The sequence below is a fragment of the Lithobates pipiens genome, unplaced genomic scaffold, assembly GCF_037356315.1.
Source record: "Lithobates pipiens isolate NorthernLeopardFrog02 unplaced genomic scaffold, aLitPip1_a1.2 Scaffold_23, whole genome shotgun sequence".
NCBI classification, from domain to species: Eukaryota; Metazoa; Chordata; class Amphibia; order Anura; family Ranidae; genus Lithobates; species Lithobates pipiens.
The window spans coordinates 51,978,661-52,001,528 of record NW_027507785.1 but is presented as its reverse complement, the minus strand read 5'-3'; the positions used below and the strand labels follow the sequence as shown (position 1 = coordinate 52,001,528).

General features: G+C 44.5%; 1 protein-coding gene across 2 annotated transcripts in view; it reads left to right on the top strand.

Moving 5' to 3' along the window:
* Nucleotides 1–22,868, top strand: part of IFT122 (intraflagellar transport 122) — a 112,373-nt gene that overhangs the window by 48,587 nt on the left and 40,918 nt on the right. For both annotated transcript variants that reach the window (XM_077451603.1, XM_077451601.1), the window contains exons 19-20: nucleotides 13,132–13,303; nucleotides 18,972–19,074. In XM_077451603.1, coding sequence (XP_077307729.1) covers nucleotides 13,132–13,303; nucleotides 18,972–19,074 — 275 coding nt within the window. The remainder of the gene's footprint in view (nucleotides 1–13,131; nucleotides 13,304–18,971; nucleotides 19,075–22,868) is intronic.

Genomic DNA, 22,868 nt, shown 5'->3' with positions numbered 1-22,868 from the left:
AATGCTTGTCAATACATCTGCTCCGTAACCACCATCCATCACCAAGAGTGAGATCTTGACTGGAGCACCACCACCTGAATCTGGACCAAGTGCTCGCTTACCAGCTCGATGGGGCCTCCTATCACAGAAGGTCAGCATCGCTTGTGGCTACACACCCAGCCAGGGACTTTTGATGGCGTTTAACCACTTCAGCTCCGGAAGATTTGGCTGCTGATTGACCGGGCCATTTTTTTGCGTTTCGGCACTGCGTCGCTTTAACTGACAATTGCACGGCCGTGCGACGTTGTACCCAAACAAAATTGACGTCCTTTTTTTCCCACAAATAGAGATTTATTTTCGTGGTATTTGATCACCTCTGCCATTTTTAGATTTTTGCGATATAAACAAAAAAATGCGACAATTTCGGGGAAAAAACACGATATTTTGTACTTTTTGCTATAATAAATATCCCTATTTATTTATTTATTTTTAAAAGCTATTTTTTTTCTCAGTTCAGGCCGATACGTATTCTTCTACATATTTTTGGTAAAAAAAAATTGCAGTAAGCGTATATTGACTGGGTTGCACAAAAGTTATAGCGTCTACAAAATAGGGGATAGAGTTATAGCATTTTTTTTTTTTTTTTGCTAGTAATGGCAGCGATCTGCAATTTTTATGGTGACTGCGGCATTATGGCGGACACATCGGACAAGTTTGACACATTTTTGGGACCATTGTCATTTATACAGTGATCACCAGTGCTATAAAAATGCATTGATTACTGTAAAAATGTCACTGCTAGTGAAGGTGTATATATCAGGAAATGGGAAGGGGGAGGGAGAGCGGTGCAATCCATGCACAATTGCAGCTGCTGCTCCTAACCCCCACAGTGCTTGGATATCACTGCCGCGTGGCGTATCTGGTGTCGCTGGAGGGAGGATTTTTACAGCGGCCAGTAGAATATGGGATATGATTTATTAGAGGTAACTGATGTGGCTGGCGCTGTGTGTCCAAAAGCATTTTCAGCCTAGCTCCAGGTTTGATTGAACTTTTAAATAGTTCATTTGGACCAAGCTGGTCTAAACAAACTATTTCCTTCACTACCAGATGCCCCCACTGGGAGCGCTGTATGGAACTGTATGTGGCATCAGCTACGTACACTATACAGCTCTGTGTTCAGCAGCAGAACAGAGACTTCCCTTCTTGTTCCTGGAATAGTGCTGATTAGCCTTTCAGAAGAAGCTTTGTGTTTTATCAGTGAATACAAGGTTTCCTCTGATTGGGGTAAGGTGGAGAGCATCACATCATCTTCCTCCTGCCTGTCCACCTCAGCCAATCAGAGGAAGCTTTGTAATTAACTGTAAGGTTTCTTGCGAATGGCAGATCAGCACTTAACCCGACTCGGATTTGTTCTGGGAACGGGGCAGGAAGTCCTCCGTCCTGCAGCCGTAACACAGAGCTTTATACTTTATATGTATTTATACTGTATGTGTATGTATGTTTATACAGAATTCACAGCAGTGAAGGAAATGGTTTGTTTAGTCCAGCTTGGTCCAAATAAACTTTTTTTTAAATGCTTCCTTCCATGCTGTCACTGGCTATAGCGGGATTTTGTCAACAGGTCCCCCCAATGATTTAGAGCTGAGACCTGCTGATTGGCTGTAGCCAATTACAGCACAGAGTCCTGTGTTTACATACACACAGGGCTCTGTATACAGGTCAGGGATCTGACTGTTTCTTCACCCTGCAAAGTGGCTAAAAGCAGCTCAGCTTACTCAATCTTAGGCACGCAGTTAACCCCTTGATTGCTCCTAGATGTTAAAGTGATACTAAACTCTTGTTTTTTTTTTTTTTTTTTTTTTGTTTTTTTTTTTTTATACTTGTTATACTTACCTGCTCTGTGTAGTGGTTTCCTTCGCTTGGAAGGAAACCATCGGGACTTCAGGAAAAAACTGAAGACCTACTTCTTTTAAGAAGGAAGTCAACGCAGGTCGGATCAAGCGCCTTGAGGTGATTCAGTTCTCATTTGCAGCGCTATACAAGTCATTCATTCATTCATTCATTCAGCAGCCCCGATCCTCCTCTTCCAGAGTCCCTCGCCAGCGCTCCCGATCCCTCACTCCTGCCCTTAAAACAACCAGCTTGCTATGGGGGCACCTGAGCTAAGCCAATGCTCTGCGTGTCCATTCAGACACGGAGCTACGGCTTGGCCCGCCTCCTCTCTCTCCTCATTGGCTCACTGACTTTGACAGCAGCGGGAGCCAATGGTGTCCACTGCATGTATAAGCCAATCAAGAGGGAGATTCACGAGCGGCGTCGGTGTCAGTTAGAGACCTTTCCAGATAGTGTCTGTTGGCGCCAGATTTCCCAGCACCCTATTACAGTCCCATCGTAAGTCGCTGATCACCGCCATTACAGTATAGCGTCTATAGCTATCACACCTATATTTCAGCTTTAAAGCGGAGGTCCACCCTAAAGTGGACCTTCCGCTCATCGGAACCCTCCCCCCCTCCGGTGCCACAATCGGCACCTTTCAGGGGGGAGGGGGGTGCAGTTACCTGGATAATCCAGGTAACTGCACCCACTTCCGGGATAGCTCTTACGCCCCTTTCCGCAAGTGCCCGCCCCTTCCCGCAAGTGCCCCGCTGCCTGCTGGGAAACACACAGATCCCAGAGGCAGCGGGGACCGTCCTCATTGCGCAGCGCGGCTCGCGCATGCGCAGTAGGGAACCGGGAAATGAAGCCGAAAGGCTCCATTTCCTGATTCTCATACCCAAGATGGCGACGGCAGCACTCGAGTGTCGATCTAGAGATCGGCTTCGGGTGCCGACATCGCGGGCGCGCTGGACAGGTAAGTGTCACTATTTTAAAAGTCAGCAGCTGCAGTATTTGTAGCTGCTGGCTTTAAAAAAAAAAAAAACGCGGAGTCCCGGTGGACTCCCGCTTGGCTCCCCGTTTCATCATAAGCACATAAAATGTAAAATTTGCAAAAGTCACTGTAATGATTTAAAGTTTGTACTTGCTGTGAATATTCCATAGTTTCCTTTTTGTATGCAGAATGTTCCCATTTCACTTCCCCAGTCCCTTTTTAACCCCATGCACGCTGTAACAGGTGTAAATGTTATTGCCCCCACATGGCCAGTTTCTGAAGGATAACGTCATATAGAAATGAATAGCAGTGGAGCTCCGGAGGCGGACAACCTGATCTCACCTCTCAAATAATTCTCTCTCCAGCAAGGCCGCGAAGTGTGGCAGGACATCCCGTTGACATCACCTGCCGGCTGGGCATGATGGCAGAAGCTTAAATTACAGAGGCTCATAAATGACTTTCAGCTGGGCCCGTTTCCTGCCTCTGTACCTATCCAGCCCAGCCCAACAATCGCATCGGAAATGTGGCATGCACAAAAGTCCTTAGAGAGTTTTAATATATAAGAAAAACAAGTCCTTCTACCAAACATGTTGAAAACGTAATGTCCAGCCACCCATGACGTCCTGCAGTTATCTTTAGCCTTTTGTTTTGCTATCCGCATACCTGGAAAACAGTTAAGGAACGTGGTAAGCAGGAAGTCGGCTATTTGCGATCATTCAGAGCAAAAAAAAAAAAAAACAAGGTTGCATTTTCCTGTGTTTACTCCTCCGGGCTCATCTTTTCCACTTCCAGGATGAGAGGTCTTCTCCTGTATTACACATTCTGCTTCCTGGTCTCAAAGGCTCACACCTCTTTATAAAAATATCCCTGACCTTCCTGTGTTTGATCTCCCATGTCCGATCCATCTGAAGTGGTCAGCTATGGACATTCTGCTGCTAAGGGGCTTAAAAAGTCCCAGCATGCTTTGCCAGACAGTAATGGCCACATCTTGTTGTGGAATCGGCATTTCCCCATGGTGACGTAATTGTGTCACCGTAATGTTTTGATCAGTCGGGTCTGCAAGTAACTTGTTGGCTTTTAGAACTTAAAGTCTGTATTGGGTTGAAATTTTGTGTTTCTTTTAGCCCTTGTACACACGGTCGGACATTCCGATGGACAATGTCCGATAGGACCGTGTTGTCGGATAATCCGACAGTGTGTGGGCTCCATCGGACTGATTCAGTCGGAGTATCGACAGACCAAGTTTTCCAGCTGGGCTGTAAAATTTTCCAACAACATGATCCGATCGGACTTTGTCCGATCATGTGTAGAGAATTCCGATCGGACAAAGTGCCACGCATGCTCAGATCAAATTCCTAGACCAAAGCTATTGGCTACTAGCCTGAACGTAGTCCCGTCCTAACGAAATAACGTCATCACGTTATGTACGATCGGATTTTCTGACAACTTTGTCCGACTGTGTGTATGCAACAGTTTCGGACAAAATCCATCGGACAAAATCCGACGGATTTGGTTGTCGGAATGTCCAACCGTGTGTACAAGGGCTAAGATGTGCCGTTGGCTAAAGTCATATCAAGACTTGTTATGAGGCCTTCATCTCTGGAGCTTCTGTCTGTGATGTACTTATTGATTTTTATTACAGGTATTTATATAGCACTATCAATTTATGCAGTGGTTTAATCATTATACATTGACTTCAGTGATTGCCCTCAAGGAGCTTACAATCTAAGGTCCCTATCTCGTGTGCAGCCACTACTGTGTTTCATGCATGGAGCTCAGAAGCGGTGAGACTGTTATGCCCCGTACAGACGATCGGAAATTCCGCTAGCAAAAGTCCGTTGAGAGCTTTTAGTCGGAAAAGGCGACCGTGTGTACGCTCCATTGGACTTTTTCTGGCGGAATTCCTGCCAGCAAAAGATTGAGAGCGGGTTCCTCTATTTTTCGGTCCGAAAAAGTTCCTATCCGAAAATGCGTTCGTCTGTAGCAATTCCGACGCGGAAAAATTCCTACGCATGCTCAAACAATTTTACGCATGCTCAGAAGCATTGAACTTCATTTTCTTGGCTCGTCGTAGTGTTGTACGTCACCGCGGTTCTTGCCGGTCGAAAGTACAGAGAACTTTTGTGTGACCGTGTGTATGCAAGCCAAGCTTGAGCAGAATTCCGTTGGAAAAACCATCCAAGATTTTTAGGATGGAAATTCCGCTGGTGTGTACGCAGCCTAAGCCCGTGTACACACGGTCGGAGATTCCGACAACCAAATCCGTCGGATTTTGTCCGAAACTGTTGTATACACACGGTCGGACAAAGTTGTCGGAAAATCCGACGTGATGGCATTATTTCGTTACGACGGGACTACGTTCAGGCTAGTAGCCAATAGCTTTGGTGTAGGAAGTTGATCTGAGCATGCGTGGCACTTTGTCCGATCGGAATTCTCTACACATGATCGGAGTATGTCCGATCGGAGCATTTTGTCGGAAAATATTTCCGGCAAGTTGGAAAAGTTGGTCCGACGGATATTCCGACGGAAACAGTCCGATGCAGTTAGTCGGAATATCCGACAAAACGCTCCGAATGGACACATTCCGACGGAATCTCCGGCCGTGTGTACAAGGGCTAAGACTGTTCAGACTGTCTCCTTATGTTGTGGACACGCAAGGTGCTAGTCCCTGGAAGCCCATTCATGCTCCATATAAACCTTAGATAAGGAACATGGAGACATGCACTGGTATTATCATTTCCTTCAGCAAGTTTAATTGCACAAACTGTACATCTTGCTTGTCTCCACCTGAAGGACCGCCCCTCTAATGCATTTCACCCTTTGATGCTTTGTTGTAAAGATGTACAGGTAAGCCCAAAAGGGTGAAACGCGTTAGTGTAGGTCCTTCAGATGAAGGTGGGCAAGATTTTTCTGTTTGTGCAATAACATTTGGAAGGAAGGAAGTGATACTACCAGCATGCAGCCCTATGTTCCTTGTCTAGTGTTTATATGGAGCATGAAAGGGCTCCAGGGTTCTGTGGACATGCAGGCATGTTCACTTCCACCAAGCAGGCTATTTAAACCTGAGCTCTGCACAAGATTACTGCTGAATGATCTTTGGTCTTGCGTTTTCTGATCCTGATACCTCTATTCAGGGCCTATCCTAGGGTCACAGGTGCCTGGGTGCAGAAATATTTCGGCCGCCCCCCACACGGGCGTGGTCATCTTACTAACTCCTCCCCGCTTTGGTGGCGCTGCCCATTGATTTCAATGGCAGGGGGCAGGAGCGGTGCGTCCATTAAGGGGCGCAAGGGAACTGCCCCCTCTCTCCAGCCAGCCCCCTCTGTATATAATGGATAGATTCATGCATGGCATGAATCTATCCATGGCCACTGTAACCAACCCCTATTCAGGCGTTTGGCCCCTTTTCGAACGCCGGGTGCCTGAATTCCAGCTGTGGGGGTGTTTTTGAAGCACCTGATTAGAGCCATAGGCTCTAATAGGCTTCATAAAAGGTGAACGGTGAGCGCAAAGTATTGTGCTCGCAGTTCACCCAGGTGTGTTAGAAAAGCGAATGAGTGTTCACTTTCCTAGCACTGACCCGCCTCTCTGCCAATCTGGTGCATGGGTCTGTTACCCATCACTTGATTGGCTGAACCAACAGGCACTACGATTGGATGCCTATCAGGAGGACATGCATGGAGGACACAGGATCCGCTGTCTGACCCGCTGCAAGGTCCCACCACTCACCGCTGTCACGCGCCACCACCGAGACCGGGTAAGTGCCAGGCAGACAGTGAGCGGGTGGGATGGGGGTCACAGTGGCACTATTTGATGGGCACAGTGACAGCATTTGATGTGGCTCTATTTGATGGGCACAGTGGCTGCGTTTGATGGCACAACTTACTTACAGGGTGAGGCCGAGGGTCAGTTCCGAGCCTCTGGAACAGACATAAGGGGTTATTTACGAAAGGCAAATCCACTTTGCACTACAAGTGCACTTGAAAGTGCAGTTGCTCTAAATCTAAGGGGTAGATCTAAAATGAGTGGAAGCTCTGCTGATTTTATCATTCAATCATGTGCAAGCTAAAATGCTGTTTATTTTCCTTGCATGTCCTCCTCGGGTCTACAGTGACATTACTTCCAAGTGCACTTGCAGTGCAAAGTGGATTTTCCTTTAGTAAATAACCCCCATAGTGTCAGGCAGCGGCAGCTGGCAGGTGCTATGCTGGTACAGTGCAGGTGGACAGCTGCTTAACTCAGTCACTCACAGGCAGGTTCAGGCAGCTCTCTTCAGATGTGCTCCACTACCCTTCCTCTGGCTCTGAGCCACGCTGTCTGAAGAACATGGAAGAAGTGGGTGGAGCTAGTTTACTAGGCGCGGAGGCGGTGCGCTCTGAATGCTGGGGCAGGCGCAGCCTCTGATGTCACAGGCTGCTAGACACCAGGCGGCAGGCAATTCTAGCAACCAGTGCAGTGCACAGCAGAGGCGGCAAGCCAGGGCAGGCATTGGAGTGTCAGTGTGGACAGGACAACTGGGTCTTAGGGCGCCACCGTCACCGATGCTAAGTCAAGTGATGTGAGTTCCAAAGCTTCAGCACCCCTCCTCTGCATCAGCTTGCTGTGTATCTGCCCAGGATCGGCCCTGTTTATTCCATTAAAAGTCAGGGGTACAGTCCAAAAAGTAGCCCACGCGTTTCATGAGTCCTATCGTTGGAATCAGTGGAAGGAATGATGCCGCATTATTGGAATCGGTTGGAGGAATGGAGCCCCATCATTGGAATCAGTGGAAGGAATGATGCCGCATCATTGGAGTCGGTGGGAAGAATGGTGCCCCTTCATTGGAAATGGTGGGAGGAATGGTGCCCCATCGTTGGATTCGGTTGGAGGAATGGTGCCACATTGTTGGAATCAGTTGGAGAAATAGAGCCCCATTGTTGGAATTGGTGGAAGGAATGATGCTGCATCATTGGAGTCGGTGGGAAGAATGGTGATCCTTCATTGAAATCAGTGGAAGGAATGGTGCCCCATCGTTGGATTTGGTTGGAGGAATGGTGCCCAATTGTTGCATTTGGTTGGATGAATGGTGCCCCACCCTTGGATTCGGTTGGAGGAATGTGCTCCATCCTTGAATTCGATTAGAGGAATGGTGCCCCATCATTGGAGTCGGTTGGAGGAATGGTGCCCCATCCTTGGATTCGGTGAGAGGAATGGTGCCCCAAGGGCCAGATAAAGGCAAGTTTGGAGACTACCGATTTAAACCAATATAATATCTTACGATAACGATAAGATAACAATACGGTTCCAGCATTATCAATCCACTCTCCTCAACCCATTTCAGTGAGGGACAGGGTCACTTTAACGCTTTTATAGGATTGTCTTCATTCTGCTGATCACTTTCATATGTATATTTAAAAAAATGAACCTTTAAAATGACAGTCCGTTCTCTTTAAAGGTTTAAGTGTCTCCTTTTGTTACACGGCGACCCTATATTGGGTTACACTGCTGTCTCCCTTTATAAGCCGCTCTGCAGTTTGTACTTCTTTCTCTGCTCATAAAGCCATCTCTGGAGATTTATAGGTGAGTTTTAAGGGTAATAAAAATGAATGGGGAGCTGAATGATGGTGGGTTTACTGGTAGCAAGGAAAAGGGGAGAGGAGCCCCCTAGGATTGCTCTCTGATTAACCTTCTGAACAAAGAGGGCCGTGCACTGCGGCATTGTGGGAAATTCCTGCGCAGTCCTCTCTCTACACTTGTTCCTGAAATAAATCGATCGCTTTTGGTTCAATCAATCTTCCAAATGAAATGTTCTTTCCTTTTACTTTTATATTGCAAAACATGTTTTTTTTCTATTCATCTTAAAATGGATTTATTTACAAACTACAGCGAAGAAATGGAGGCGGAGGAACGGAAATTAGAATTTTGTACAGGAAAAAAGGGGGAGAAATTACTAAAATAAGCGAGACTATTAAAGTGTTCACCATTTGTGTGTATTTAACCACTTCAATGCCGGGCACTTTCACCCTCTTCCTGCCCAGGCCAATTTTCAGTTTTTAGCGCTGTCACACTTTGAATGACAATTACTCAGTCGTGCAACATTGTACCACAAAAAAAAAAAAAGATGAAAAAAAAATTCAAAACAATTTTTGAAAATTAAAATTTAGCAAATTTTTTATTTTTTATTTTTGCAAAAATTTAGCTCCTAAGTCTAATGCCCCGTACACGCGGTCGGAAATTCTGACGGAAAAGGTTTGATTATATTGTCGGAAAATATAAATATATATATATTGTCGGAAAATATATAAAGATCCCGATTTATATTGTCTGAAAATCGGATCGTGTGTGGGCTCTATCAGACTTTTTCTGTCGGAAATTCCGCCGGAAAAAATTTGAGAGCAGGATCTCAAATTTTCCGACAAAAAAATCCGATCTGACTTTTTCCGATCATTTCTAGAGAATTCCAATTGGAAAAAGTGCCACGCATGCTCAGATCAAATTACAAGACCAAAGCTATTGGCTACTAGCCTCAACGTAGTCCCGTCATAACGAACGAACGTCATCACGTTCCGAATGATCAGATTTTCCGACAACTTTGTCCAACTGTGTGTATGCAACGCAGTTTCGGACAAAATCCGTTGGAAAAAGCCAGACGGATTTTGTGGTCGGAATGTCCAACCGTGTGTACAAGGCATATGATGGAGAAGGACCTGGGGGGGGGGGGGGGGGGTCCTAGCAGATGATAGGCTCAGTAATGGCATGCAATGCCAAGCTGCTGCTAACAAAGCAAACAGAATATTGGCATTAAAAAGAGGATCAACTCCAGAGATAAAACAATAATTCTCCCGCTCTACAAGACTCTGGTCCGGCTGCACCTGGAGTATACTGTCCAGTTCTGGGCACCGGTCCTCAGGAAGGATGTACTGGAAATGGAGCGACTACAAAGAAGGGCAACAAAGCTAATAAAGGGTCTGGAGGATATTAGTTATGAGGAAAGGTTGCGAGCTCTGAACTTATTCTCTCTGGAGAAGAGACGCTTGAGAGGGGATATGATTTAAATATACAAATGCCGCACTGGTGACCTCACAATAGGGAGAAAACTTTTTCGCGGAAAGGAGTTTAACAAGAATCGTGGCCACTCATTAAAATTAGAAGAAAAGAGGTTTAACCTTAAACTACATAGAGGGTTCTTTATTGTAAGAGCGGCAAGGATGTGGAATTCCCTTCCACAGGCGGTGGTCTCAGTGGGAGGGGGGGGGGAGCATCAATAGTTTCAAGAAACTATTAGATAAACACCTGAACGCCCACAACATACAGGGATATGCAATGTAATACTGACACATAATCACACACATGGGTTGGACTTGATGGACCTGTATCTTTTCAACCTCACCTACTATGTAACTATGTAATCTTTCTTCATAAGTTTAGGCCAAAATATATTCTGCTTCATTTCTTTGGTAAAAGTAACCCAAATCCGTGTATATTATTTAGTCTGTAGGAAAGTTATAGAGTCTACAAACTATGGTTTGTAGATTACCAGAAGTATTGGGACACCTGCCTTTACACGCACATGAACTTTAATGGCATCCCAGTCTTAGTCTGTAGGGTTCAATATTGGCTTGGCCCACCCTTTGCAGCTATAACAACTTCAAGTCTTCTGGGAAGGCCGTCCACAAGGTTTAGGAGATGTGTCTATGGGAATATTTGACCATTCTTCCAGAAACATTAGTGGCCTGACCCCCACAAATGTTGGACGAGAAGGCCTGGCTCAGTCTCTGCTCTTATTCATCCCAAAGGTGTTCGGTTGGCTTGAGGTCAGGACTCTGTGCAGGCCAGTCAATTTCCTCCACCCCAAACTCGCTCATCCTTTTATGGAATCATGTTGGAACAGGAAGGGGCCGTCCCCAAACTGTTCCCACAAAGTTGGGAGCATGAAATTGTCCAAAATGTCTTGGTATGTTGACACCTTAAGAGTTTCCTTAAGAGGAGTTATGATAGCAATATACCAATACCTCAATGGCGATTTTGGCATGGGGAATAAACTATTGAGTCTTAGGAAGTATTATGCCGCGTACACACGACCGGACTTTCCAGCACACTAGGTCCGACAGGATCAGACAATCCGATCGTGTGTGGGCTAATCCGATCATTTTTAGTTTAAAAAAATCAGACGGACCTAGAAATCGAACATGTTTCGAATCTGTCCGACGGATTCAATTCCTATCGGGAAAACCGTTCGTCTGTGTGCTGGTCCGTAGGACCAAATGCAACGCAAGGGAAGCTACTGGTTATTGGCTATTGAACTTCCTTTTTTAGTCTCGTTTACGTCATTGCATTCAAAATGAACGAACTTAGTCCGTTCGCATGTGGCCTGGTCCGTTCGTTCGTAAAGTCCGTCGGAACTCCCCCGAAAGTTTGTCGGACCTAGTCTGCTGGAAAGTCCGGTCGTGTGTACGCGGCATAAGACATGGGGGGTCAATAAATGAAACTGGAGGAGAAACGGTTTAACCTTTTACTGCTTGCCGACCAGGGACTGCAACATTGTGGCAACCAGCCGCCATCATTATACTGTGCAGGTTGGCACAGCTGTGTGAATCACCATAGGTGTACGTCGGCCGCTTTAAGAGCTATAGGGGGCGTGTGACCGTGACCCACAATCACTGTTTTGAGAGCCAGAATGGAGGTCTGTCAATGTAAAGGGACAGATCCCCGTTCTGACGGGAGTAGAGGGGGATCTGCTCTTCCTAGTGATCAGGAACAGCGATCTCTCTACTCCCTGTCAGTACTCTCCCCCCCCCCCCAGTTATAAACACCTCCCCAGGGAACACTTAACCCCTTGATCGCTCTCCTAGTGTTAACCCCTTCTCTGTCAGTGACATTTATACAGTAATCGGTGGCTATTTTATTTTTTCGCTGTATAAATGTCAGTGGTCCCAATAAGGTGTCAAACGTGTCCGATCTGTCCTCCGCAATGTCGCAGTCCAACTAAAAATCGCTGATCACTGCCATTACTTTTAAAGAAAATAATAATGATAAAAATGCCATAAATATATCCCCTATTTTGTAGACGCTATAACTTTTTTGTGTAAACCAATTAATATACGCTTATTCCTATTTATTTTTTTTCATTTTTTTTTACCAAATATAGAAGAATACATATTGGCCTAAACTGATGAAGATTTTTTTTATTTTTTGGATATTTATTATAGCAAAAAGTAAATATTATTATTTTTTATTGTTTTTGTTTTGTTTTTATTTCAAAATTGTCGCTCTTTTTTTTTTTTTGTTTATATTGTACAAAATAAAAACTGCAGAGGTGATCAAAAGAAAGCTCTATTTGTGGGTAAAAAAAAGGACATAAATTTTGTTTGTGTACAGCGTCGCACAATTGTCAGTTAAAGAGGAAGTAAACCCTGATGAGTTTACTTCCTCTTTGATTCCCTGCAAAGGTAAAGCATAATGGACTACTATGCATCGCATACTACCCCATTATGTGTCACTTACCTGACACAGGAGCCAGCGATGTCACCGCTGTCCCCTGTAGTTCCGAGCGTCCATCTTCTTGGTGGGTCTCCGTGGGTCTCGCTGCTCCGGCGCTGTGGTTCGCCGGAGCAGCGATGACGTCACTCCCGCGCATGCGCACGGGAGCCGACACTCGCTGCATATCACCGCGATCTGCGGCTTACCCTGTGCGCCGCTGTCTACGGCGCATGCGCTGTAGACAGCGGTGGCTGTCTTCAGGTAAATATCTCCTAAACCGTATAGGTTTAGGAGATATTTCTTGGACCTACAGGTAAGCCTTAATCTAGACTTACCTGTAGGTCAAAGTGGTTTGTAAGGGTTTACAACCAATTTAAAGTGACACAGTGCCGTATCGCAAAAAAAAAAAGCCTGGACATTAAGGGGTAAATCCTTCCGGGGCTGAAGTGGTTAAACCGCGTAGGCGCTAAGGATGTAGAATTCACTTCCACAATCGGTGGTGTCAGCAGGAAGTATTGATTCGTTTTAAAAAAGCTCTTGGATGTGTATCTTGGGGCGCACAGTATACAGGGATACAGGAAATGATTATGAACATTCACACCTACACAGTTTGAACTGGATGGATTGGTGTCTTTGCCTGCTATGTAACTAAGGTTGGCTGCAACAATATGATGTGCAGCAAGCGGTCTACAGCAACAAACTAAAAAATCTGCTATTAGCTGCTTGGAGTACAAAGACTAAAGAATCTGGATTTCTGCTTTCTTTCTGCAGGTGGACGCACACTATTATGTTAGTTTGTTATGGGGTTTATGTTTACTTTCCAGGTTGATCGACATTGCGCGGAAGCTGGACAAGGCCGAGCGGGAACCGCTGTCAAAGTGCGCTTACTATTTTAAAAAGCTGCAGCACCACGGCTACGCGGCTGAGACTTACATGAAGATTGGGGATCTGAAGGCCTTGGTTCTTCTTCATGTGGAGACACAGCACTGGGATGAGGTAAGTGATCGCTGCTGTGCTCATAGGGCGTTGTATACAAAATTAGGAAATCTATATGTTTTACAGATGAATTCCAGGTATGGATAGTTTTTACATAGTTACATTTGGTCTAACTTGGGGTCGATGTAACTATGTATTTACTAAGGCTCCGCTCCCTCCTCCTCTTCCTCATCCTCCTCCTCTATATGTCATACACAGTCTGCCGGCATCTTCCACTGTGTGTCTCCGAGCTGAGTGTGAAAACTTTGGCCGCGCGGTGAGAAAAGTCCCGCCCTCCTCCTAGATCAGCTCGTGTGATAGACACAGCTCGGAGACACACAGTGGGAGATGCCCGGAGACTCTGTGGCACTGACTACAGTGAGGCTGCGATTATGGGCACAGCGAGGCTGCAATTATGGGCACGGCGAGGCTGCAATTATGGGCACAGTGGCGCTGAGTTTATGACGTGTGACGTCCTAGCCATGCCCCGCTATGTCCGGCTTCGGCCGTTGCCATAACAACGGTGCTAAATCAGCTAAATGTAGTTGGATCTGTATGTGCGTTCATAATTAATCTGACAATTGCGCAGTCGTGTGACGTTGCACCCAAACAAAATTGATGTCCTTTTTTTCCCACAAATAGAGCTTTCTTTTGGTGGCATTTGATCACTCCCTGCGGTTTTTATTTCTTGTGCTATAAACAAAGAAAGTTTTGCCAATTTTCGATAATTTTGAAAAAAACACATTATTTTTTTACTTTTTGCTGTAATAAATATCTTCCAAAAATATATAAAAAAAATTGTTTTTCCTCCATTAAGGCCGATACGTATTCTTCTACATATTTTTTGTAAATAAAATTGCAATAAGCGTATATTGATTGGTTTGCGCAAAAGTTATAGCCTCTACAAAATAGGGGATCGTTTTATGTAATTTTTATTATACATGTTTTTTTTATTATTAATGGTGGCGATCTGCGATTTTTTTTTTTTTATTGTGACTGCGACATTATGGCGGACACATCGGACACTTTTGACACTAATTTGGGACCATTGTCATTTATACAGCAATCAATTCTATAAAAATGCACAGATTTCTGTATAAATGGTAATGGCAGTGAAGGAGTTAAACACTAGGGGGGCGATCAAGGGGTTAAGTGTGTCCTAGGGAGTGATTTTAACTGTGAAGGGGGTGGGCTTCAAGTGACATGATAGCGATCACTGCTCCTGATGACAGGGAGCAGTGATCTCTGTCATGACACAAGGCAGAATGGGGAAATGCCTTATTTACTTCCCCATTCTGCGGCTCCGTGATACGATCGCTGCGGGCACGGTCACGCTGCACGTGGCTGGCGTGTGCCTGCTATCCCCGCTTCTTAAAGGGGTACGCCCATTTGCCCACCGCTGCCATTGTGCAGACATATATCGGCGTCAAGCGGTCGGCAAGTGGTTAAAGTACAGCTAAAGCCAACATTTTTTATTTCTTTTTTTATTTTAGTTTTATAGAGTGGAGAGGGATTAGAACACCTGTCAGTTATTTTTTTTTTTTGTTTTGTTTTTGTTTTGTTTTGTTTTCCTTTATTTATTTATTTATTTTTTTTTTCCTTTTTTTTTTTTTTTTTTTTGCTGTCTGTGCCCCCGTTAGGCTTCATGCACACAAGACGCAGATGCAAACGCTGCTGGACACATGTTGAAACGTGCGTTTAGAAACGCGCGTTTTGCCGCGATTTTTACCGCGATTTAGCGGCGTTTTACCGCGTTTTACCGCGTTTGCGTCTAGAAGCGTTTAGTTAAGCTAACATCATAGACCCTCCCCAGCTCAAAAATTAACTATTTCAGCAATTTTGTGAGACCAGAGTGAGTAGCAGCAGCTGTGAGAGCTGCAGTGTACTTGTATTTAGCGTGTCACTTGCCACGGCACCTGCCACAAGTTGTGGATTGTCCACTTGCCACGTGACTTGCCACATCACCTGCCACGTCACTTGCCATGTCATCTGCCACAAGTTGTGGATTGTCCAACTGCCACGTCACCTGCCACAAGTTGTGGATTGTCCACTTGCCACGTGACTTGCCACATCACCTGCCACGTCACTTGCCATGTCATCTGCCACAAGTTGTGGATTGTCCAACTGCCACGTCACCTGCCACAAGTTGTGGATTGTCCACTTGCCACGTGACTTGCCACATCACCTGTCACGTCACTTGCCACGTCACCTGCCACAAGTTTTGGATTGTCCACTTGCCACGTCACTTGCCACGTCACTTGCCACAAGTTGGGGATTGTCCACTTGCCACATCACCTGCCACGTCACCTGTCACAAGTTGTGGATTGTCCACTTGCCACCTGCCATGTCACTTGCCACAAGCTGTGGATTGTCCACTTGCCACGTCACCTGCCACGTCACTTGCCACGTCACCTGCCACAAGTTTTGGATTGTCCACTTGCCACGTCACTTGCCACGTCAGCTGCCACGTCACTTGCCACAAGATGTGGATTGTCCACTTGTCACATCACCTGCCACATCACTTGCCACATCACCTGCCACGTAACCTGCCAAAAGTTGTGGATTGTCCACTTGCCACGTCACTTGCCACGTCAGCTGCCACGTCACTTGCCACAAGATGTGGATTGTCCACTTGTCACATCACCTGCCACATCACTTGCCACATCACCTGCCACGTCACCTGCCACAAGTTGTGGATTGTCCACTTGCCACGTCACTTGCCACATCACCTGCCACATCACTTGCCACGAGATGTGGATTGTCCACTTGCCACGTCACTTGCCACGTCACCTGCCACGTCACTTGCCACGTCACCTGCCACAAGTTTTGGATTGTCCACTTGCCACGTCACTTGCCACGTCAGCTGCCATGTCACTTGCCACAAGATGTGGATTGTCCACTTGTCACATCACCTGCCACATCACTTGCCACATCACCTGCCACGTCACCTGCCACAAGTTGTGGATTGTCCACTTGCCACGTCACTTGCCACATCACCTGCCACATCACTTGCCACGAGATGTGGATTGTCCACTTGCCACGTCACTTGCCACGTCACTTGCCACGTCACTTGCCACGTCACTTGCCACGTCACCTGCCACGTCACTTGCCACAAGTTTTGGATTGTCCACTTGCCACGTCACTTGCCACATCAGCTGCCATGTCACTTGCCACAAGATGTGGATTGTCCACTTGTCACATCACCTGCCACATCACTTGCCACATCACCTGCCACGTCACCTGCCACAAGTTGTGGATTGTCCACTTGCCACGTCACTTGCCACATCACCTGCCACGTCACTTGCCACGAGATGTGGATTGTCCACTTTCCACGTCACCTGCCATGCCACCTGCCACAAGTTGTGGATTGTCCACTTGCCACGTCACCAGCCACATCACCTGCCACAAGTTGTGGATTGTCCACTTGCCACGTCCCTTGCCACGTCCCCTGCCACGTCACCTGCCACAAGTGGATTGTCCACTTGCCACATCACCTGCCACAAGTTGTGGATTGTCCACTTGCCACGTCACCTGACACAAGTTGTGGATTGTCCACTCGCCACGTCACTTGCCACGTCCCCTTCCACAAGTGGATTGTCCACTTGCCACGTCACTTGCCACGTCACCTGCCACAAGTTATGGATTGTCCACTTGCCACGTCACATGCCAGTCACCTGCCACAAGTTGTTGATTTTCCACTTGCCACGTCACCTGCCAGGTCACTTGCCGCGTCATCTGCCAGGTCACTTGCCACGTCACCTGCCACAAGTTGTGGATTGTCCACTTTCCACGTCACTTGGCACTTCACCTGCCACGTCATTTGCCACAAGTTGTGGATTGTCCACTTGCCACGTCACTTGCCACATCAGCTGCCATGTCACTTGCCACAAGATGTGGATTGTCCACTTGTCACATCACCTGCCACATCACTTGCCACATCACCTGCCACGTCACCTGCCACAAGTTGTGGATTGTCCACTTGCCACGTCACTTGCCACATCACCTGCCACGTCACTTGCCACGAGATGTGGATTGTCCACTTTCCACGTCACCTGCCATGCCACCTGCCACAAGTTGTGGATTGTCCACTTGCCACGTCACCAGCCACATCACCTGCCACAAGTTGTGGATTGTCCACTTGCCACATCACTTTCCACGTCACCTGCCACGTCACCTGCCACAAGTTGTGGATTGTCCACTTGCCACGTCCCTTGCCACGTCCCCTGCCACGTCACCTGCCACAAGTGGATTGTCCACTTGCCACATCACCTGCCACAAGTTGTGGATTGTCCACTTGCCACGTCACCTGACACAAGTTGTGGATTGTCCACTCGCCACGTCACTTGCCACATCCCCTGCCACAAGTGGATTGTCCACTTGCCACGTCACTTGCCACGTCCCCTTCCACAAGTGGATTGTCCACTTGCCACGTCACTTGCCACGTCCCCTTCCACAAGTGGATTGTCCACTTGCCACGTCACTTGCCACGTCACCTGCCACAAGTTATGGATTGTCCACTTGCCACGTCACATGCCAGTCACCTGCCACAAGTTGTTGATTTTCCACTTGCCACGTCACCTGCCAGGTCACTTGCCGCGTCATCTGCCAGGTCACTTGCCACGTCACCTGCCACAAGTTGTGGATTGTCCACTTTCCACGTCACTTGGCACTTCACCTGCCACGTCATTTGCCACAAGTTGTGGATTGTCCACTTGCCACGTCACTTGCCACCTGCCATGTCACTTGCCACAAGTTGTGGATTGTCCACTTGCAATTGCAATTGTTTAAAATATTTTTCTAATGGTTTTTCATCATTTGCAATCATTTTTGAGATTTTTAATGTAAAAAAAGAGGTCACCTTTAAAAACGCATATAAACGCAAACGCGGCTAAACGCGGTAGCGGCGTTTTGCGTCTGAAACGTGGAAATTTTTGCTTCTGAACGCATTTTTTTGCTTCTGGAAAAACGAGATTAAACGCAACTGCATAAAAACGGAAAAAAACGAGACTGTGTGCATGGACACATAGGATAACATTGAATGAGTTCAGGGGCAGTTGAAAAAACTGTCCAACTGCATCTGAACGCGCGTTTAACTGCGTCTCGTGTGCATGAGGCCTTAGAGATATTCACCTTCTCCATTAGTCCCGTTTACCAATATCATTAAAGAAAATTCTAGCCCCTGTGTGGGCATAACCTTTGTGTATTCACTATTTGTTAAAACCAAATAAAAACGATTGAAACAGAAAGTATTATTATCCGAGGTTTTGGAATGGGATGTCCAATAGGCTCATATAAGTGTGGCATGCTGTCCACAAACTTTTGGCCATGATGCTCCTCGGGATGGAGGGTTAAAGCCGAATAGACAAAGCGAAGGGTTATTCCTGGAATGTTGGTGTGTGACGCACTTTTCGGTTCCTGCACTTCCATTTTTATAACAGATCATTTTTAGAAGCTATTGTAATGAAAAGTGTCTGTATTGTCCAAATGAAGCAGACACTTTCCATCTGTCGTTTTTCTGGTAGAAATTTAGAAAGTCAGCAAATAGTTCTGCTGGCAACTCTTCAGTCACAAGTTCTTTCTTTAATAAATCCTGAATAATAATAATTGGCTTTGTGTGTTTAGACTAAACAGCAGGGCAGCCATTTGTTTTGCGAGTTCTGCGGCTTACATACTTTCTGTAAATTCTCAGGCCTTCCTCCTGGTAGAGAAATATCCAGAATATAAGGACGAGGTATATGTCCCATATGCCCAGTGGCTGGCAGAGAATGACCGCTTTGAGGAAGCTCAGAAGGGTAAGTAAACCTTTCCAAATTTATTATATATACTGTATCTCTATCTCTATCTCTATCATCTCTATCGCTATCGCTATCTCTATCATCTCTATCGCTATCGCTATCGCTATCTCTATCTCTATCATCTCTATCGCTATCGCTATCTCTATCTCTATCATCTCTATCGCTATCTCTATATATCTATCGCTATCTCTATATATATCTATCTATCTATCTATCTCTATATATATATATATCTATCTATCTATCTATCTATCTCTATCTCTATATATATCTATCTATCTATCTCTATCTCTATATATATCTATCTATCTATCGCTATCTCTATCTCTATATCTATCTATCTATCTATCTATCGCTATCTCTATCTCTATATATATCTATCTATCTATCGCTATCTCTATATATCTATCTATCTCTATCTCTATCTCTATCTATCTATCTATCTATCTATCGCTATCTCTATCTCTATATATCTATCTATCGCTATCTCTATCTATATATATATATCTATCGCTATCTCTATCTATATATATCTATCTATCTATCGCTATCTATATATATCTATCTATCTATCGCTATCTCTATCTCTATATATATATCTATCTATCTATCGCTATCTCTATCTCTATATATATCTATCTATCGCTATCTCTATCTATATTATCTATATATATATATCTATCGCTATCTCTATCTATATATATATCTATCTATCTATCGCTATCTCTATCTCTATATATATCTATCTATCTATCGCTATCTCTATCTCTATATATATATATATATCTATCTATCTATCGCTATCTCTATCTCTATATATATATATATATATATATCTATCGCTATCTCTATCTATATTATCTATATATATATATATATATCTATCGCTATCTCTATCTATATATATATATCTATCTATCTATCGCTATCTCTATCTCTATATATATCTATCTATCTATCGCTATCTCTATCTCTATATATATCTATCTATCTATCGCTATCTCTATCTCTATATGTCTATCTATCGCTATCTCTATCTATATATATCTATCGCTATCTCTATATATATATATATATATATCTATCTATCGCTATCTCTATCTATATATATATATCTATCGCTATCTCTATCTATATATATCTATCGCTATCTCTATCTATATATATCTATCTATCTATCGCTATCGCTATCTCTATCTCTATATATATATCTATCTATCTATCGCTATCTCTATCTCTATATATCTATCTATCGCTATCTCTATCTATATATATCTATCGCTATCTCTATCTATATATATCTATCGCTATCTCTATCTATATATATCTATCGCTATCTCTATCTATATATATCTATCTATCTATCGCTATCTCTATCTATATATATCTATCGCTATTTCTATCTATATATATATATATATCTATCGCTATCTCTATCTATATATATCTATCTATCTATCGCTATCTCTATCTCTATATATATCTATCTATATATCGCTATCTCTAGGGGTGCAACGGATCGTCACTGATCCGTGATCCGGACGGGTCACCCTGCTCGGATTGGCACACGCCGCGGTCTCGGCCTTAGGAATCTTTCTACACCCAGGCCGTTTACAATGTGATCACTCCATCAAATGACTCTCTCCCCTCTCTGTACTGATCTGTACAGTGGAGGGGAGAGATCGGATGGAAACAGCGCTGTGGGCTGGATCTGTAGTGCCCACAGCGCTGCTCTGTGACAGCCATCCCTCCATACTCTGCCATACCCTGCAAATACTCTGCCATACCCAGCCAATGCTCTGCCATACCCAGCCAATGCTCTGCCATACTCAGCCAATATTACAGTGGGGGAGATTGTGGGTATTACAGTGGGGACTATATGGTGGTGGAATTTTCACAGGTTTTTGCAATTTCAATTATTATTTGCTGATCCGAAAAATGATCCAATCCGTGACTCTGATCCGAGGAACGATCCGATCCGTGAGTTTTTTGATCCGTTGCACCTCTATACACCTTTTGTTATGTTACAGCCTTATTCCAAAATGGATTAAATCCAAGGTTTTCCTCAACATTCTACAAATAATACTCCATAATGACAACGTGAAAGAAGTTTTTTTGAAATATTTGCAGATTTATAAAAAAAAAATGAAAAAAAAATCCCTTGAACATAAGAATTCACAGCCTTTTCCATGATGCTCAAAATTGAGCTCAGGTCCGTCCTGTTTCTCCAATGATCATCCTTCAGATGTTTCTACAACTAGATTGGAGTCCACCTGTGGTAAATTCAGTTGATTGGACAGGATCTGGGAAAGGCACACACCTGTCTATATATATATATATATATATATATATATATATATATATATATATATATATATATATATATATATATATATATATATATATATATATATAAAGGTCCCACAGTTACCAGTGCATATCGGAGCACAAAAGCAATGAAGTCCAAGGAATCCGAGACAGGACTGGACTGTATGGAGGCACAGATCTGGGGAAGGGTACAAATTTTTTATTTATTTTTTTGCAGCATTGAAGGTCTCAATTAGGGATGAGCCGAACACCCCCCGGTTTGGTTTGCACCAGAACTTGCGAACGGCCCCCGCGTTCGGTACGAACGTTAGAACCCCATTGAAGTCTATGGGACTCGAACGTTCGAAATGGAAAGTGCTAATTTTAACGGCTAATATGCAAGATACTGTCCTAAAAAGGGTTTGGGGACCTGACTCCTGCCTCAGGGGACATGGGTCACTGCAAAAAAAAGTTTTAAAAACGTCCGTTTTGGCGGGAGCACTGATTTTAATGACGATTAAAGTGAAAAAAAAAAAGTGAAATATTACTTTAAATATGGTGCCTGGGGGGTGTCTGTAGTATGCCTGTGAAGTGCCACATGTTTCCCGTGTTTAGAACAGTCCCTGCACAAAATGACATTTAACGGAAATAACACCATTTTTAAAACTGCTTGCGGTTTTAATGTTATATCTGGTTCCTGCAATATGGTTGAAAATCATTCAGAAAAATGGCATGGGTAGCCCTCCCTGCCCATTACCAGCCTATTTGGGTCTTGTACGCATATTAAGGGGAACCCTGTACCCATATTAAAAAAAGGAAATGCGTGTGGCCCCCAGGCCCTATATACTCAGAAAAGCAGTATACAGGCGGTGCAAACAAGACAGGGACTGTGTAGGTTTGTTGTGTTAAGTTGAATCGGTTTCTAATTTTCAACTGGTACATTTTTAAAGTGTAGCTCCAGTCAAAAAAACTATTTTTAAGCTTTTTGGAAAACATAGGGAAGGGTTATCACCCCTGTATAATTTGTTTTGTCGTCCATCTTTTTTCATCTCACTTGCTGCTGTCTCCTTGTGTTTGCAAGTAGGAGATGTTTGTAAGTTGGATGTTTGAATGTAGGGGCCTGCCCTATATTATAGCGGTATGTACTGGGTACAGAGCACGCAGACAGCACGCACTATCTCCTAACACTACTGACTGCAAGCTCTATTATTAACCACTTGACCACTGGGCACTTAAACACCCTTAATAACCAGACCAATTTTCAGCTTTTGGTGCTCTCACATTTTGAATGACAATTACTCAGTCATGCAACACTGGACCTATATGAAATGTTTGTCCTTTTTTTCACACAAATAGAGCTTTCTTTTGGTGGTATTTAATCACCTCTCAGTTTATTTTTTGTGCTATAAAAGAAAAAAGACCGGAAATTCTGCGAAAAAATGAATTTTTCTTTGTTTCTGTTATAAAATTTAGCAGATTAGTAA